The sequence below is a fragment of the Lycium barbarum genome, chromosome 1, assembly GCF_019175385.1.
Source record: "Lycium barbarum isolate Lr01 chromosome 1, ASM1917538v2, whole genome shotgun sequence".
In the NCBI taxonomy this organism is placed as follows: Eukaryota; Viridiplantae; Streptophyta; class Magnoliopsida; order Solanales; family Solanaceae; genus Lycium; species Lycium barbarum.
Genome location: NC_083337.1, coordinates 141,845,346 through 141,866,143, shown reverse-complemented (window position 1 = coordinate 141,866,143; position 20,798 = coordinate 141,845,346). Strand labels below are relative to the sequence as shown.

The 20,798-nt window shown below is 33.0% G+C and overlaps 1 protein-coding gene and 2 non-coding genes across 3 annotated transcripts; 1 reads left to right on the top strand and 2 right to left on the bottom strand.

Annotated features, from left to right (window-relative positions):
* Positions 1–6,333: 6,333 nt before the first annotated feature.
* LOC132609899 (expansin-like B1) lies at positions 6,334–10,287 on the bottom strand. Its single transcript, XM_060324135.1, has 4 exons — positions 10,116–10,287; positions 8,512–8,621; positions 7,315–7,626; positions 6,334–6,771 (listed from the first exon to the last, which is right to left on the bottom strand). Exons 1-4 carry the CDS (start codon positions 10,240–10,242, stop codon positions 6,571–6,573), a joined length of 750 nt encoding a protein of 249 aa, XP_060180118.1. The 5' UTR covers positions 10,243–10,287; the 3' UTR covers positions 6,334–6,570.
* A 4,356-nt stretch (positions 10,288–14,643) lies between these two features.
* Positions 14,644–14,715, top strand: TRNAW-CCA (transfer RNA tryptophan (anticodon CCA)). The gene has a single exon. It is a non-coding gene; the product is annotated as a tRNA-Trp (tRNA).
* A 1,263-nt stretch (positions 14,716–15,978) lies between these two features.
* TRNAW-CCA (transfer RNA tryptophan (anticodon CCA)) lies at positions 15,979–16,050 on the bottom strand. The gene has a single exon. It is a non-coding gene; the product is annotated as a tRNA-Trp (tRNA).
* Between the last annotated feature and the right edge of the window lie 4,748 nt (positions 16,051–20,798).

Genomic DNA, 20,798 nt, shown 5'->3' with positions numbered 1-20,798 from the left:
TACCGCTCCATAATGAAGATACATTATATTTAATCTTGTGCTACAATCATACTGATGGATTTGTCCAATTTCCATCTTAGATTAGATTGTGAACATAAACTTTATACTTATAAGAACCGATGATTTAATCTTCCGCGTATAAGCTAAACTCTATACACTAAATCATCTACTATATAAGTAAAGGACACACATACTAGTACATGATCTATTTAACTCTTTATTAAAAATTGAATAAATAATTGTTCTATAATAAATATTATATCCAAACACATAATTAATAGTATATATCCCAACAATCTCCCACTTAGACTTTCAACCATGACAATTGTTAGAATATGCCATATCTAAACGCATGGTTAATGATATATACCCCAACAATCTCCTACTTAGACTTTTAACCATGCATTTACAACTTTCACATGTATTCCTTTTGCACAACTACCAAGAGTCTTAGCCAATAAGCTCTTTGCAAAAAAACTTGCGAAGTTGTTTTGTGATGCAACTTCATCTAGTAGTGCTTCATCGTAACTGACCGGTTTTATACTAAGATCTTCAGGGATCCTATTATGAAACTCTCCCAAAAGTGTATTTCTTTTCAGGATCCTATCATGAAACTATCCCAAAGGTATACACCGAACCGATCTTTATTATTGTTCTCCCACTATGACTAAGTACTACTACAATTATAATCACACTATCATATTCATGAGTATTAATATTATCTTCATTGTCTTTCGGTATTGAAATATTAACGACTTCATATAATGTTATTTGCTCAGCATCACTGCCACTAGTTAAAGGTAGTGAATTTCCTTACACCTATTAACGTTTCTCCCACTACTTAAATGCAATGGAATGTCAACCCTGATTTGTCGGTTAGATGTTCTTGAACTTCTGAATTTTTAGATGGCTCATTTGCTATTTCTTTGCTTAGTTCCTATAGAACTAGTTTACTTCTAGGAACTTGGTTTATTAAATAGTCCTTTTCTAAAAATCTGGCATTTGTATTAATAATTACCTTATTTTCTTTTAGGACAGTTAATAAACCTCGTTTCGTTCATATTCCTGAGTCTATATCATTAATCTTACCACCTTCAAAAGAGTCATATTTATTTTCTCTTCCACAACCATCTATTGTAGAATACTTGGTGTAGACAATTGAAATGCAATTCATTTATCTAATAAGTAACTAATGAACTCTGCAAGAGGTACTCGCCACTACGATCAAATCGCAGTGACTTAATATATTTCCCCGACGCTTTTCATTTTCGCCTTAAATACCTTGAAATTTTCAAAGCATTCGGACCTATAGATCATCAAGTAAATATATTCATATCATGAATAATCTTCTATGAATGTCACAGAATACTCATAATCACCTCTTGCCTTGAAGTTCATTATACCACACAAATCAGAATGGATTAGCTTAACTTATCATTAACTTTATTTCCTTTTAAGGGAAAAGGTCCTGTAGTCATTTTCCTTCTAAATATGACTCACAAGTTGGTAGTGCCTCCACTTTCAATGACCCTCAAAAGTACATCCTTTGACCAACTTTGAAGTTACATAAAATGCATTCTTTAAATTAATGTCTTATCTCTATCAGACGAAGTTCCTGACTAGTAGTAAGTGGGATGGATAAAGTCTATTGAGAATTTGAGATATAATCATTAAATAGATCATTAGTTATGTAGTAAGAATAATAAAATTACAAACACACATCACACATACAACCATGCATATTGAATAGCTAGATTTGATAGGGAAACTTAACTATTCATGCAAACTATATGAGTCATACCAGATAATTCACCCCATAAATTAAAACAGAACCAACATAGATGGAGAGTAAACTGCTAATTTAAGTTAGGTAACTATCACTTTTAATAAACCCTAGTTCCATTGAACCAACGTATAACTCAGTTGGAGAGTCGAGATAAGCTATCAATTAACTAGGGACTGAAGCATAGTAATTAACCATAATGAACATACAAACTCATTATGTCACTGTTATATACAATAGAGACCATAGAGAACTCATTATATCACTGTTATATACAATGGAGACCATAGAGAATGAACCTTACCACTACTGTTTGAAGAAATAAAATTTTATTTGACAAACAATTTCCAGAAAATAGAAAAACGCCCAAAAATCCATCTAAATGACCCCTAATGGCCACAAAAGGGCCTAGGTCACGAGCTTTTCTCGTGAGTATTGCTCAGTGGGTCGTTTCCGATGAACATACCAAATTTCAGGTCAATCGGAGTTCATCCAAAAACAGAATTCCGAAACCATGAACAATTTGGATAAAAATGTTTCCTTTTTTTTTTCCAACCAAAGTAGGACTTAAAAAATATATATAGCGTACGAATATACATGAATCAAGAACAACGAACAAAATTGCAAAATATATTTACATAATATCAGTGTTGTTTTATGGAAATTAGCATGTTTATGTAATCATTGCATATAAAATTCAAAATACATCACATAGATATCCAAGCATCTTGAACAACAAATTTCAATATAAAAGAACAGTTCATGAAATATATATATATATATATATATATATATATATATATATATATATATATATATATATATATATATATATATGCTATGCCAGGTATTCACTCCAATAAATTTAAAACCAGAGCTAGCTCAGATGGAGAGTATACTCTTAATTTAAGCCAAGTGAATATCATTATCCCTAGTTCCATTGATCCAACATATAACTCAGATTGAGAGTAAATATCAGTTACTAAATAACTAGTGATTATACCTAGTGAAAACCCATAATAAACTTATCCGATATGGAGGAAGACCTAAAGTCAACACATAAATTTATCATTTCACTAGTATTTAGTCATGAAAATCATAGAAATAAAAAAAATAAAAAAAAATAATCTCTATCATTACTAGATCATAGGCGAGTTATTTTTTCTAAAATTCATTTTCAGAAAAAGAAAAAATGCCCAAAACACCAAATAAACAACCGCAAATCGCTGAAAAAATGATATGAATCATTACATAGCAGTAGTATTTCTTAATAGGTCGTTTTCGGTGAATCTACTGAATTTCAAATCAATCAGAGTTCGTAATATTCCGGATCTCTAAATCTATGATCAAATTAGGAAAATAATTGATTCACGCAGCAGCAACAACAACAACAACAACAACAACAACATACCCAGTGAAATCCCACAATGTGAGGTCTAGGGAGGGTAAAGCATAATCTGATCTATATCCTTATCATATATCAATTCATGTTAAATCATCATGTGTAATTATGTTCCAGACTCAACATAAATAAAACCGCTATAAAGAATAACATTTTCATACTTAAATGAAGTTTCAATCCGACAAACTATCTAAAACTCATCTAAACGACCTCGAAATGCCGAAAAAATGACATCGCTCACTGCAATGCAGCAGTGACTATATATTGCTTACTAGGTCGTTTCCGATGGATCCATCAAATTTCAGGTCAATCAAAGATAGTGAAGTTCATGACCATCAAACAATGACCAAATTTGAAAAGTAATTGTTTTATAGGCAGAGTTAAGGATTAAATCATCTGATTTATATTTTTATTCTCTTTCTTTAACTATCCATGAGCACAAGTCATGTGGAATGTCCTTCCTTTGGGTACGACACACCACACTTACTTATAACAAATTGTCCTCTTGATTAATACACTCAAGAACTCAAGATATTATATTTCTCCCTTTCGGGCAAAAATCTCGATATCTCTTCTCATGAATTAATTAAGCATTACTAGTTTCTAAAGAAAAATCTCTTCATTAGATAAAATTCCATTGCTAGTGTACACGTATGAAGGACAATTTATACATACATTTCAATGACTCTAATAGATTGACCACTGTAATGGATCCTATTTATTAATCAAAATTCTCAGTCCATGTATTAATATAATCTCACATGTATAGAGCTTTAAGAATTTTCCAATGATTTCACATAAATAATCCACTGTAATAATTATTATTTATTAATCATAAAATTCTTAATTTTTATACATCATTATCCACATTTATAAGGAGGAAGATTATACCCACGCAAGAGGAAAGTATGCCCACCTAATTATACAGCCATCCACTTAAGCAAACAAGACAATAATAGCATAAGGCCACAGTTCAAGAGTTGCATCCACCGTAGGTTAAAACTTGAAATTAACTTGGCAAACAAATTTGCTTACTGTTAGACGCCAAGACAAAAGTCATAATGGACAAAAACCACAAGCTATGCCAAAAACATTTTCTTTTGTGGTGGGCCACGGGTCAAGAATTAAAACAGGATATTTATCATGCTCAGGAAAGACAGGGGCGTATGTAGCGTAGTATGCAGGGGTTTAATTGAACCCCTAACTTTCGACACTGAGCATAAATTTATGTGTAAAAATCTATTAAAATTATAATAAATAATATATATAAACCCCTAACTTTAAAAATATAATGGGTTCAATGGTAAAAATCTTAAGTTTGAACCCATAGAGTTCAAATCCTGGATCCGCCTCTGAAGAAAGAGTCTACCTGTTAGGGTTGAAAAGCACATTATATATAACCACGTTTCAGGGGACAAATCCTAATCCAAAACGTGTGGGCTTGCTTTTCTCCAACTAGGCGCTTGGACATGCAGTTTGAAACCATGAGATGAAACCAGCGTTGGACATGCATTTCATCTCATGGTTTCAAATCATGATTTGAAACCACAAGTCATCCGAAAAGGCATAATTTGGAGTTTCAAACCATGATTTCAAAAATTTTAAATATAAAACTTAACCCATAAGTTTATATTTTGTAAAAAAAGGCTCATAACTGGGTAAATATTTTTAACAATTATTTAAATATGCATGCTCGGCGTGAAGAGTTTGATCGTACCATGTGGGAGGATTATATTAAAGAGTAGTTACATTACTATTCATGTTAAATTTTCATTTTTATTTAACTAAAATTTGATCAATTGATGTGTATTTTTTCGAAAGGTCTTCTAGTAGCGTATTAATTTTGTTATGAACTACGACTTGCTCATTTGGTAAGATTGTATAAGAATTGGGAATGTTTTGATAGTTTTCGCAACTTGTGGAGTTTTTATGTCTGTAAGAGAAAATACAACTTAAAATATCCAAATTACATGTCCAAACATGATTTGAAACCATGTCCAAACGGCTCTTTCAAGAATATTATTTTCCAAGTCCAAGAATAATTAGGCATAGCAGGGACCACAGATTTAATAACGAGGCTTCCAATTGTGGTATTAATTCGGAATATGAATGAATTAATCCTACCACAATAAATTACAATTTATTCCACTAAAAAACTGTAATTGCACTCCTCAGTTTAATTTCGAAATCTTTCATTAAATCTTATTTAACTCCCCATGTTAAGATTACAAATATCAATCAATTAAATTAAATTACTGAGAATTTAATCCATTGACTAATCAAATCCTTTATATTTCTGCTTAACTTATATCATGTGACGGATACAAAATGCACCTGCAGGGTTTTCACATGAGACTTATAAGTATTCATAAAGGAGTATCATCAAGCTCAAAGTGGAGACATGAATTCTATCAACTAATTATTATTTCACAAATGTATTATGCCATTATCCAATTTACCAAGAATACATAGACCCGCAATTGAGTCGTACCTTTTAATAAATCAAAATAATGACAAATCACATTGATCGTAATAATTATATCAAGATTAAGAGTATAAGTACATTTAATGAACTAGAGAATTTGTTTTATATATTCAGTACAAAAACATTTATCTCTACTTGGTCCGTTCAATACATACAAAATGTATTAGTACAAGAACACGGAACTATACCGTTCCCATAATGATATTTAATCTTGTCCTACAATCATACAGATGATTTTGTCCAATTTCCATCTTAGATTGTGAACATAAACTTTATACTTATAAGAACCGATGATTTAATCTTCCGTGTATAAGCTAAACTCTATACACTAAATCATCTACTATATAAGTAAAAAAACACACATACTAGTACATGATCTATTTAACTCTTTATTAAAAATTGAATAAATAATTGTTCTATAATAAATACTATATCCAAACACCTGGCTAATAGTATATGTCCCAATAGGATGTAGCTATCTAATAAATGTACGTATTTAAAATCTGTTGTTTCTTTTGTGAATATAACAACCACTTCAGTAGTGGAAAGAACAGAGATGTGATGTTTCAAATCCTTGGGCTACAGGTGATAAAAGCACATTTGATTACTCACATTTTGCATATTACTAATTATGTTTAACTTCTATTAGAGAACGAATTACAAAAACATAAGCCATGATAACTCAATAAGATCGTTAAACCAAACAACATTATGTTATATATTAGAGAACGAAGTAGCAACAATTTAAGCATCTTGTGCACACTGTGGGTGATTATATTCCTAATATGCGACTAATCTAAAATTTATTCGGTAAACTGATTGCCGAGACATCACCAAGTAGCACTAATAAGTCATTAGATACAAATATATGTTATATCATACTTCTATATATTTTTTGGTCTAAGAGAGCTGAATGTCTGTCTCAATAGTAATCCCAGCTTTCCATTCAGCAGGGATTACAGCCTTGTTAGACTGCACCCATTTGATTTCATTACCATCACTTGTGAGGAATCTCACGTTAAGATCACCACTTGGTGGGCTTGTCAGGTCGAACACAGCTCCATAAGCCCTCCTCATTGATAACCATTGTTTTGTTTCCTCCTGCATCAACATGTATAATAATTGCTCTTTATTTTGTGTGGAAAAGATATATTTGAAGATTATGAGTTTGAGATTCCTATTCCTTTTATGCTATTGAGTTATGCATGTTCAATTTCTTAAGATAAATATAGGCTTTGAATTAAAATCACTGAATTCGGCTAAACCCTAACATGTACTCTAGCTCCACTCCTGCTTATAAGCTTGTTAAACTAGGACATAGTTTAAGAAATAAAGAAAAACTTCTAAAACTTGTGGTTTAAAATAAGTCATAGATATCTGTGCAGCTATAAATAATCTCATTAAGAGTAAAATGAGCTGTTTAAAGTTAAATTATTACTAATAAATATAAAAATATGTCAAAAGTTAAATTATTACTAATAAATATAAAAAGATGTCATTCTTTATTAAACTGACTAAAAAGGAATAAGTGTCACGTAAATTGAAGCGAAATATATATAACAGACAATGAACTGAAAATTATGACTCCGCAACAGTGAATGAAGCGCAAAAATGATGTTCTTGCTATGGTAAAATGAGACGAACCTCGTAAACTTCAACATCAAGAATGTCAGTGGCACCACCTTGGTTCATAACTACTATAGCGAGATAGTGACGGTACTTGCTATGTTTATTGATTTTAAGCATGAGATTTCCTCCAATTTTGCAAGAAACTCTACCATATTCTATTTCAACCACTCCTTTAGCAAACAATTGTTTAGCCATATTAGGTTGCTTAGCAAGATTAGCATAGGCTGCTTTGCTGAGAATGAAGTCTGTTCTATGCCCTCCTCCATGGTCAGTCACCATTATCTTTGTTCCCTCCTCACTGCACAAATTCTTGTCCCTGCACTTTACCTGTAATTTCCTTGTTAATTAATCAATGCTACTAACTAACTACATAAAATATTTTTATACTATCAGTGAATTTTTACCTGTTATAACTGTATGGGTAAAAAATGTACCTGACACGTGGACTAACTTGTAGTCGACACGTGTCAGTTTATTCAATGACGTGTAAATATCATATGGTAATGCTGAGCATGGCATTTACGGAGAGGCAACAGACTGGGTCAACGGAGAGAACATCAACGGAAACTACAAAACCCTCTTTTGCTACGCATTAAATGGAATTAATGCAGTAACGACAAAACTGTTACTAACGACCAGAATCAAGGAAATTAAATGACAATCATCAATTTAGCAATTAATGATTGTCGTTACAAACACACAACGGGAAGAGCACCAGATAGGACCATATACCTATAAATAGGATTTTCATTTGTAGAGGAAGGCATTCAAGTCTGACTAAGAAAATAAACTATCATTATTATTTCTTGCTTATTTTCACCTTTATTCTTTGATCATCAAGCTTGCATTCATTCTTGAGGATCAAGAACTCCGCTACTGTTGTTCATCAAAATTGTAATAAGTTTACTCTTTTCTCTTTATTTACTTATTCTTTATCAATAACTAATAAATTGCTTGTCTTAATTCTTTCATCTATATCAAATTACTACCAACTATAGTTAACCTTAGAACAAATTCAACTATTTGAGAAAAATACGAATTTTGACTCAAACAATAACCTATCTTATTTTTTCATGTTTATAATATATAACTTCGGTATGGATAATTAGTTATAGGTATCTTTTAAGTGACCTGAAAATGTATAAACTTTTTTTTCGCACGGTCAACATATTGAAGTTAAACTCATAAAAGAAGAATAAAGGAATATATTACCTGGTAACAAGCTCCACAGCCAGCTCCATATTTGTAAAGCCGCTCGGAGGCTGCGCAAACTTCCCCATTATTGGCATCTTTGCCATAGTCTCCATAGCCACACGCTCCCCCTGATTAAAATGTGCAATAATTAAATGTTTAGTTTAGACGGTGCATGAGCAAGTTTAGTTGATAATTTTTGTGTGTGTTATAAGATTATATTTAGATGTGGGTGATGCTGCTATGAACTAGTACCATATATGTTACGGACCTCTTAAATTTTAGTTACCTTTTCATCTCTTTTTATGTGACATTAAGTCGATTGCGAAAGTGATCAAATTAATCAATGTTTGTCAACAAAGTGACATTAATTTGATATTTTTTAGAAATAAAGTCTTGACATGGTGTCAACTAAAAACTATATATACCCACAAAAGGTTAATTTAACATACATGAAGCATAAGATAAAAGTTATTTTTAAGTTGCTTGAAGCCAACTATCACCATCAACGTAGTAACATAATTAAGGCGATTGCGATACATGAAATGACGAATTTAAATAGAACTATGACGAATTTAAATAGAACTTGAATATTGCTTTTGATACGTAGGTGAAAGTTAGCCTGGCAACCAGTTTGGTTTAACCGGTTCAAACCGGTAACTGGACCGGTTAAATCGGAACCGGTTTACCGGTCACGGTTAACCGGTGAATTATTACCTGTCCAGTTTTGCATTTTTGGGACCGATTAACCGGTAAACCGGTGAATTATTACCTGTCCGGTTTTGCATTTTTGGGACCGATTAACCGGTAAACCGGAACCGGACCGGTTAACCGGTCAAAAAAAATTAAACATATAATGCATATAACTTTAACATATATAAGTATATATAGTATAAATATAACTTAAACATATATATATATATATATATATATATATATATATATATATATATATATATATATATATATATATATATATATAAATTAAACATATATATATAAGTTATAACTATACACGGTATACATATAACTTAAACATATATATATAAGTTATATAAGTATATATATAGTATACATATAACTTAAACATATATATTTATATAAGTTATAATACATATAAGTTAAGTTTTTTCTGTTAGTTAAGTTATTTATAAGTTAAGTTTTTTCTGTTAGTTAAGTTATTTATAAGTTAAGTTTTTTCTAAGTTTGTAAATTTCTATTTTATAACTTAAGTATATTGATATTATAAGTATATTCTTAGTATATTTTAGGTATATGTAGTATAACTTAAGCATATAAATTAATATATATATATATATATATATATATACACATATATGTTGTTAGTTAGTAAATATATAAACTTTACTTATAAACTTATATAACATATATAAATATACCTACAATATACTAACAAATACTATAATATTTATACAAAAAACAAAAAAAAAGGGTTTTTTTTTAATGTTTGGACCGGCCGGTTCCGGTTTCCATGTTTGGAATCGGTTAACCGGAACCGATGACCGGTTCCGATTTTTAGACCGGAAACCGGCCAGTTTAATAACGGGTTACCGGTTTTGGCCGGTCCAAACCAGTTGCCAGGCTTAGGTGAAAGAAGGGCATACTTGGTGTCCCCATGCCATCTTGGGTACTGTAATAGGCAGCCCTTGAAACATAATTATTGCTGTAGCATAGCGTAGGCAAGAGCAAAAACATGCAGAGAAAAGTGTAATTGTTTTTGAGAAAGACCATTTTTTTTTTTTTTTTGCCTTTAGAAAAATGAGAAGAGTTGTGAATTATTGTGATATTGTAGTGAGGAAATCCTCTATATTTATAGGTGGGGGGATAGACGTTTTCTTCCACATTTCTGTTCCACTATGGACCGCGGAAATCAGATGTGAAAAAAAAAAGAAAAAAAAAAAGAGTTGCTTGGTACATAAAGTATCTCTCAGTAGTAGGGTTCGGGGAAGGACCACACCCTAAGAGATGCGACATAGACACCTTACTCTAATACAAGCATTAGTGACTGCTTCCACGGCTTAAACCCGTGATCTTTAGGTCACGGATGCAAAGGAAAGAAAAATTAGTCCCAATATTAACTTGATGACACCCAATTATTACACTATTTGCTTAATCGTTCATTGAACACCTTAAATAAACCGGGAAAGTACCAATGCTATTTCCTTCCAGATTTTCTATCAAGAGACAGAACTAAACGTTTAATTTTGACATCTCTATGTTCAATAAACTTTTCATTTTTCAAATCAGTAGACGGGTGAATTTGATTTGTAAAAATCTTTTTAGGTGAATTTGACATTACAAAATGATCATTCCGGATAGTTATAGGCTTGTAGCAGGAGAGGTAAATATAATTCAGGATCTACAATTAGTGGGTTGAGAATGAGTGTGCTCTTCATATATTATACATTTTAAATTTTGTATGTATATATACATATTGATATTTCAAACGGAAAACAACGGATACAGTTGAACTTGTCGAATTTGCATAGATCATGGATCACCTCAATCTATGTAGTACTTGTTGGAATTGTTATCAATGGTACTTGATAATGCAAAGTCAAAGATGTGTTATTGGTCCTTTTTCTTCTTTTGTTATGTAAAAGACAAAATTCCCTCGTTGATAAGAAAGAATTCTCTTTTTCTCCTTATATTGAATTGTCATTTATTGGGCTTGAAAAGAGCTAGTAAAAGAAAGTAATCTCTCACACGTGAGAAAAAGGCTTGAAAGCAAAACTGATCGATTTGTCTCCCTGTGCCCCGAATATACGTTAGACCTAATCCATTTGGTTTTGGAAAAAATTTAACATCTTTGAGCCTACTAAAAAAGTGTCCAAATACATGCTTACACGAATATGTACACATGCATGTCAGAAGAAATTATGCAACCATCACAATTAATTTTTCGCTTTTTTTTTTTTTCAAAGTGTTCTTCTCTTTCTGCTTTTCTGGGCAATTCTATTTTTAGCCAATTTTAAATTTTTAGCCAAAAGTATACGTATTTGGAAGTGTTGTGAAATCTTGGAGAGCAACCGATCACTAATCGGACTGAAATCACTTTAATTAAGATAGTGGCTCGTCATGACAAAGTATTTCTTTTGATAAGTTATTTTTATTGTTTTATTTCTGTTAAGTTTTAATATTGTAGTAATTTTTCCAACATTACCACTATTGTTCATGCTTTGATCTTTGCCAACTTGTACATTTAAAACAGGGAAAAGGGTCAGATTTGTCCCTCTACTTTTAAAATAGCTTACATTTACTTTCGTTATACTTTGCGAACAAAAATACTCCTGCTATATAAAAAATTATTAAAAATACCCTTATTTTTAATAGAAATCCACCGAAAAGGACCGAGCTATTAAAATCGCATGTCACCTGACATTTAGGTGAGGTGAACATCACATCGCATACTGCTTTAACCTTGTTTTACCCTCTCCTCCAATACCTTCTCTTCCTCTTTCATTTCTTCGGCCATCACCACCTAAAGCTACCAATTCCTCCACCATCAATACCAGAAACATAGGCATCAAACTTCACGCTTCAATTAATAATAATCTACGCCCCTTTTTCACCATTCTTCTTCTCAAAGTTAAATCCCTCCTAGACACTTTCCCTTTATATCCCATATTATTTTAGCCTATAAAATATGTAGTTAGCTCTTAATAACTGTGATTCTTAATTAAATGGAAAAACAAATTGGACAAAAGCTTGTCGAGAAAGCTAAAAGACAAGGATATTTTTGCCTTCTTCTTTACATAAGTTGACTAATATAACAATATTTAAGGCACAAAATAGTAAATGGTTCTGACAATCTTTAAAATGGTTAACCATCATATCCTTTTTCATAAGGGTTTACCTCAAACCATGCATCATGCCAAGCATTGATAAAACAAAAAGAATAAATTCAAATGTTGGAAGGAATTTTCGGAGTAAGTGACAATGCCCAGCACTTGGTAAAAACGTTTGGTAAGAACTTTCACGGAACAACAGAACCAATCTGCATGGCTTGCATAAAAAAAATGGATTTCCAACGGGTTGGGTTATTTATTCTGATAAATATGAAAAATTGGGTCATTGGGTTGGGTTATTTATTATAATTCTAACAAATGTGAAAAATAAATATAAATATGGAGTCCGACATGTTATTTTTAAAAGCTGGGGTCGAGACAAGTGAACTTCCGTTACAATAGGGATATATTGTTAACAACTTTCTTAACTGCATGGGGTGGTTTTGTTCGCAAATTAAAGTACATCAAAAGTTAAATGTAAACTATTTTTGAAAGTAGAAGGATAAATCTGAACCCTTTTTCCTTTCAAAATCATAAACCTATTTAGAGAATATACGATTAAAGGACTTTCCAGTTTCCACTATGGAAAGTGGAAACCAAATGTAAACTATTTTTAAATGTAAACCAAATTTAAAAATAGTTTACATCAGAAGTTAAATGTAAACTATTTTTTAAAGTAGAAGGATTAAATAAACAATTTTTTAAAGTAGAAGGTAAATCTGAGCCTTTTTCCTTTAAAAATCATAAATCCGTTCGGAGAATATACGATTAATGGAATTCCCACTGTGGAAAGTGGAAACCAAATGTAAATAAGAAAAATAGCCGGAAAGATCTTTAATGTTGATAGGAGTAGTATTCTTTCTTAGCCTCTATTCGATGGTACACAAGACTTTCACAAGTGTGTATATATTTGCTCACCTCTTACAAACCATAAAAAGAAATTAACCTACGCATTTTTTTTTTTCACTCCCACTTCTTGCCTAGCTTTTAGTGCACTAGTTTTTGTCTAGCTAATTTGTTGGTTGATCAAATAGATGGTGTTGGCGTGTCCACAGATACTATGGTGTTGGTGTACAAGTTGTTGACTTCATTTCCATAGTGCGAATTGAGAAATGTCATGTATATTGTACCAATTAAGGATAGCTACCAACCTAGATAGCTCCTATATATGGTTAGTAAGTCCATCACTAATGAATAATGGTATTGTGAAGTCTGAATTAATAAGAACCCCACCCAAGCTATATTCCTCTTTGTCTAACAAATAACAATGGAAGAATTGTCGGTTGTCCGAGTTGCATGGGGAACACTCTTAGGGATCGTTTGGTTTGGTATTTAGAGTTAGGTAAGTATTAATAATACATAAATTAGTTATGCAAAGTTGAGCTATTAATGTATTAGTTATTTCATATTTCATCGAACATAGTATATAGATTAACTTATGACTTATAATGCATGTTTTATTTATATGGGGATATAGAATGATAACCAACTACCGGAGCAAAGTAAAATGATTTTAGTGTAACAAAAGAAAGAAAAATGGCTTTTGCGTAATGAACACAAAACTGGATTACCGCCAGTGAAGTTTAGAGCCTGTTTGGATGGGTTTAAAAAAAAATAGCTTATAAGCTGTTTTCAACTTATAAGCTGCTTTAGATAAGTTAAGCCAAACGGGCCCAATTATTTTTTTGGGCTTATTTTAAGCACAAAATGGCTTATAAGCTGACCAGTCAAACACTCAAAAAAACTGAAAACAGCTTATAAGCTATTTTCAGCAACTTATAAGTCAATCCAAACTGGCTCTTAGTCTATATGATTATCCTTTTACATGATTATCCTTTTACATGTGCACCAAAGAATAAAAATAAGAGAATGTCTCTTGCTTGCTACATTATTTTCAACAGTGCTAATTCCACTAAGCTGGCATTATCCAATTTTTCTATTATCAAAAATACTACTTTTTTTTATTCAATTTATTTGTTTGGTTTTAATTTGGCACGGAGTGTAAAAAGTAAAAATGACTTTTAACTCTTGTGATTTTAAATTAAAAATATGTAGAATCTACAAAACACTCTTTAATCTTGTGCTCTTAAACACATTATGTGAAAAATTGGAATTAAAGAGTTATCAAATACTAAGAAAAAATATATTCTTTTTGAGACGGACAAAAAAGGAAAGTAACACAAAAAAAATTGAAATGAAAAGTAAGCATTACTTGGACATGCTAAGTGACGTTTTTTGCACCCAAAAAAAAAAAAAAAAAAGGAGAGATCAGGATATTACTTTAAATGACTTTTATTTATGTAGTTGCCGGAGATATAGAATTCATACACAAATCAACACAACCGGATCCGTGGCGCAATGGTAGCGCGTCTGACTCCAGATCAGAAGGTTGCGTGTTCGATTCACGTCGGGTTCAATCCCCCCGATCCATATCCGGTCTTCTTTTTTTTAATTTCATGTCTTTTCTCCAGTCCCAACCGAACAACTTCATTTTCTTTTCTTTTTCTTATTGCTGGAGATGTTCGACCATTTGTATAGTTTCTGGACTTCTTTTCTCTGCACTCTGCCTTCTCATAGTCCCCACTTTCATGAAGTGCCTGTGTGATGTGTGCTTAGCAAGCTTGAGCAGCTTTTTGGCTTCCTTTATCTTATTTTTTTATATTATAATGTTCTCTTATGTTATTTCGACCGGACTCAGGATTTGAAGGCGACAGGGCACCACCAAAGGCGGATTCATGGTAGGCGAAGCGGTGTCACGCGACACCCACACTGCTTTGTCAAGAAATGTTGTTAAGCACACATAAACCCAATGTACTTGTATAAATATAAATTAAACAAGAAAAATAATTCTCGGTTCGAAACTCGCTACCTATGTGTTTTATATGCATTTATTTTTTCGAAAAAATGATGTAGAATTCAACAACAAAGATTCGAACACAGGCAGAGGGACTAAGACGCGCATTGAACCAGTGTTTAGCAAGCTTGAGCAGCTTGAGCAGCTTTTTGGCTTCCTTTATCTTATTTTTTTATATTATAATGTTCTCTTATGTTATTTCGACCGGACTCAGGATTTGAAGGCGACAGGGCACCACCAAAGGCGGATTCATGGTAGGCGAAGCGGTGTCACGCGACACCCACACTGCTTTGTCAAGAAATGTTGTTAAGCACACATAAAACCCAATGTACTTGTATAAATATAAATTAAACAAGAAAAATAATTCTCGGTTCGAAACTCGCTACCTATGTGTTTTATATGCATTTATTTTTTCGGAAAAATGATGTAGAATTCAACAACAAAGATTCGAACACAGGCAGAGGGACTAAGACGCGCATTGAACCAGTGCACCAAATCAGCTTTTGTGTTTTAGGGTGGCTAACGAAATATATGATCCTACTTCAGATATATATACATAATTTTTTCCTAAGTTAACGAGTGCACGTGCACTCACTCTCTACGAGAGGTACTACGTGGTTGCCTTAACCAAATTAATAAGGCAATCATAGATTTACAATGAATTGAAGTGCTTCTCTTCTCTACTACCTTGAAACGTGCATGGGAGATAAGTTCCTTGCTAAGTTACAAGCTCAAGGGCGACTTTGTGTATAATGTGTTTGTTAACAGGATAATCAAGCTGTCAAATAAATTATAAAAGGACCGGATATGGATCGGGGGATTGATTGAACCCGACGTGAATCGAACACGCAACCTTCTGATCTGGAGTCAGACGCGCTACCATTGCGCCACGGATCCGGTTGTTAGAGAAACAGTTTCTAATATATATATAGACAATATTATACGTGTAAAAAATAGTACATGATGTCAAACATATCCAATAAGGACATGCCATATTACCTCAATCAAACAAAAGAAACCATCTATTCATCCCCTGTGATGCGTCCTCATTCAAGTTGCTAAACCAATCTGTAGATGGAAAAAAAAATTATTCGTTTTTTTGGTAATGGAGCATTTCGAACCAACTTATAATCATAAAATCAACTCGATCATCAAATTATAAGTTCATAACTTTAACTAATTTTTATTCCGAAGAACATATTTACTAATTTTTTCATTTCAATCAATAAGACTCTTATTATAAGAGGATTCTTGAACTAATAAATAGACCTAAAAGCTACTTTAAAAAAAAAGGCAATCGAGGAAATATTGTGGTAATCGAGTTCATTGATATTATTGGTATAATAGATACAATTACACTTGCAATCATACTCAATTGATGAAATTGTTTGACCCTAAAGGAGATCTTCTATAATTCGTACACGAAGGGTTATTTCTTGATTTGCAATTATTAACTTGATTGTTTTTAGGTAATAATAGATTAAGCAATGCTTATAACACTACTAGATATAGAGGGTTTTCCCACCGACATTCAGTGGGAAATTTGTGCTATAAAACATGATTTTCCCACTTCATTCTCACTGAACCAGCTCATTGGAAAAACGCATGGTGGGAAACAAGTTCCCATTGAAACGCAGGGAAACGTCATACTTTTTACGTGTGAAAACACTACTATTTAGGTTTTTCCCACCAATATTCAGTGGGCAATAGCCATTGAACATTTTTCAGTGGGAAAATATAAACCTGCCTTCCATCCATAAATATCTTTAGAAAAACAATTTAATCTCTAAATGTAAAATATTTAGGACCCGTTTGGCCATGAGAATTATTCATTTTTTCCGAAATTTTGTTTTTCACTTTTTTCACTTTATAGTGTTTGGCCATAAAAATTTCAAATACAACTTAAAGTAGTATTTGGAATTTGGAAAACAACCAAAACCTTGCTTTCATTTTTTTCACTTTTTTCATTTTCTGTTTTGGACCTTTACTTTTGTTTTTCTGTTTTTAATTTTCTCCCAAAAGTTTTTATGTTGCTCAATTTTATCCTAAAAATTCATACAATTTTTTTCACTGGTCAGAGGCAACTTATGTTGCTCGGTTGCTCTCCACTCCAACAAAAATTGAACATCATGTGCCAAAAGCCTTTAAAAGAAAAGAAGCAGGAGGGAATGTTGCAACAAAGTCATTTTTAGAGATGTCATATTTTCTGTGTACACCGATAAGCTTCCCAGTTGCAACCTTTTGATAGAAAGAAACCATCAGTCTTGAGCGCTCCACAAGCCGATCTCGAGTATAGTTGCTATATTTCTCGCACTGATTATGTTTATTAATTGCTTTGGGTGATTTTGTTAGTTTTTAAAAAGTCAGGGGTACAAATCATATTTCATTTTTTTAAGAAAAAGTGCATTTCAACAACCAAATATTATTTGCAAAAACAATGGCCAAACACAACTCCAACTTCAAAAATTCCGAAAAAAGTGATTTTTTTTTGTTTCTATGGGTAGTAGGCGGTTGGCCATGCGTTTTCAAACCATGGTTTGAAACCATGACCCCAAACCAGCGTTTGGGCATGCGTTTTCACTCATGGTTGGAAACCATGTTTGGACATGCAATTTGGATATTTATGGGGTTTTATGTCTATAAGAGAAAATACAACTTAAAATTGTAAGATATTTAATATGAAAATTCCAAGATCAAACATGACAATAGGACACAAAATTATAAGAGACTAGTAGGATAGAACAACGTACCTGTTTGAGCCATAATTGATAGCAGAACGGACTAGGTCTTCCTCCCTATTACCCTTCTCGTTAAGGCGGCGTCAATGGAACAACAACCTTACACCTATTTTATTATCTCTCTAAAGTGATAACACAGAAGAGCCAAGAGGTGCCTTATATAGGGTTAGAGGAGGGGACCTAGCTGTAATATTGAAATCCTAATGGGCCCACCCATTATGGGCCTCATTGGATTAAGCCTACACTCACCACCTTACTAGACCCACCAACACATAAAGTGCACGACCCTATACCAATTAACACACTCTAATTGGGCGCACGTTTATGGACTACCATACAACTCGGAATAGTTAAAATATAAAGAAAATATTTTAAATAATGTAAGCTCATTTTCCTAACATTCTCCCACTTGGGCTACATTAGCATAAAATACTTTATTTTAAAAAAAAAAAAAAAAAAACTGACTCTCTTGAAAATAGATTTTTCCGGGTTGATGAAAGAAAATATTTGTGGCCACATTTTAGAAAACAGTCCATAAACTTTAATTGACCTTTGCAGTCTCAATCTTAAATACCGGACTATGGCGGTCTTTGTATTCTTTGGAACACGAGACCTTCCGTAATCACAATACTTTCAATTAAGCCAACAAGATCATGGTCTAGCAGTGTAGTAAGGAATAGTGTCACGTGTGATATATATGTACTCAAGCACTATTACCTTATCGGTCCTCCATATGTCATAAAGGCATATGAATGATGCACCTCTTGGGCGAACCAATTTCACCTCAAGATACCGTATTACCGAATTGCATCATATACTAGAAATGGATGCCCTCTTGGACGAACCAAATTTCATCTCAAGATACCGTATTACCGAAATGCATCCAAAATATAGAGCAACTAACGTTGCAAATCATTGCACATCTGAATTACCTCTTGGGTGAACCAAATTCCACCTCAAGATACCATGATATGACTAACCAATAATGATGCTAATAATAACACAATATATGAAAGTAATGCGCATTTTATTTCATATAATAAAAGTTCACGATAACAGAATATTACATACTCCCACTAACTCAAAGAATCAAAAGACTCTAAAACACCTATATTACGATTAAAGTCAATGGGCCTGAGACCCTTAGTTAGTGGATCAGCTAGCACTGTGGCTGTCCTAATATTCTGTATAACAATGTCTCCTTGTCTTACCAAATCCCTGACTGTCAAGAACTTAATCTGTATGTGTTTTGTGCCACTACTCAGCTTATTATTTTTGGAAAAGAATACAGTTGTACTATTGTCACAATACATCACAATGGGTCTCTGAATCGAGTTAACAACTCTGAGTTCTCCAATAAAATTTTGAAGCCAAACAGCTTGCGTAGACGCACTATAGCAAGCTACGAACTCAATATACATAGTAGAAGATGTGACCAATGTCTGCTTAACGCTTTTCCAAGATATGGCACCACTAGCAAGTGTGAAAACGTAACTAGAAGTGGATTTATAGTCATCTGTGCACCTGTCAAAATCAGCGTCTGAATAACCAACAACTTCAAGACTGTCAACCTTTCGATATATCAACATATGGTCTTTATTCTTCTGAAGATATCTCATGACCTTCTTGGCTGCAACCCAATGGTCATGACCAGGATCAGATAAGTATGCGTCTTGCTTAATTTGTCTCCTTTGGCTACTGGTACATCTCCAGCCTTGCAAGATTGCATATTAAATCTAGAAAGAATCCGATCAATATAGGACTTCTGAGACAACCTAAGAATGTTGCGAGATCTATCATGATGAATCTCTATGCCGAGTACAAAAGAAGCTTCCCCAAGATCTTTTATCTCAAAGTTGCTTGATACAAATTATTTGGTTTCATATAGCAATCCATGATCACTACTAGTGAGCAGAATGTCATCCACGTAGAGTACAAGAAAAATGAATATGCTCCCACTGATTTTCAGATAAACGCATTCATCAAATTTATTTTCCACGAAACCAAACGATGACACAACACTATCAAACTTAAGATACTACTGACGAGAAGTTTGCTTCAAGCCATAAATAGACTTCTTCAATTTGCACACTAGATGCTCCTTTCCACTTTTAACGAAACCTTCAAGCTGTTTCATGTAAATCTCCTCAGACAAATTTCCATTGAGAAAAGCTGTCTTGACATCCATCTGGTGGAGATCGAGGTCAAAATGAGCAACCAGTGCCATGATAATTCTGAAAGCATCTTTAGTAGACACAGGTGAAAAAGTCTCATTGTAATCAATGCCTTCTTTCTGAGTAAAGCCCTTTGCTACCAAACGGGCTTTAAATCTTTCAATATTTTCGCGACTGTCTTTCTTGGTTTTATAAACCCATTTACAACTGATGGGTTTGTTACCTTGGAAACTCAACTATTTCCCAAACACCATTATCATACATGGATTTCATTTCATCATTCATGGCATCTAGCCATTTATCTGATTCATGACTGTTAACAGCTTGTTTAAAAGTCACGGGATCCTCAATTTGACCAATATCATAATCAGCTTCACCAAGATATACTTGATAATCACTGGAAATAGCGGACCTCCTATCGCTTTGTGATCTTCGGAGTGGAATCCCTGAAACTTCATAAAGTGGTTCACCAGCTTGAACATTCTCATTTTCTACTGCCATAGGAGCAATATCATGTGCACTGCTACTGCTCCCCCTTGGCTCATTAGACCGAGAATTACTTCCTTCAGCAAAGTCTAACTCCAGAAACTTAGTCGTGCGAGATTCAACAATTCTAGTTCCCCGAGAGGGGCGTTAGAACCTATAGCCTTTCGAATGGTCTGGATATCCCATGAAATAACAACGAACAGTCCTTGGATCAATCTTCTTCTGCAGCGGATCATAGATTTTAACT

What these genes read in the sequence shown, in the direction of transcription:
- LOC132609899 (XM_060324135.1), bottom strand. Translation starts at nt 10,242, where the DNA reads ATGGTCTTTCTCAAAAACAATTACACTTTTCTCTGCATGTTTTTGCTC. An exon ending in AGATGGCATGGGGACACCAA is followed by an intron (nt 8,622 to 10,115) that starts GTATGCCCTTCT and finishes CATTTTAATCAG; the next exon opens with GGGGAGCGTGTGGCTATGGA. An exon ending in TTGATGTTGAAGTTTACGAG is followed by an intron (nt 6,772 to 7,314) that starts GTTCGTCTCATT and finishes ATGTTGATGCAG; the next exon opens with GAGGAAACAAAACAATGGTT.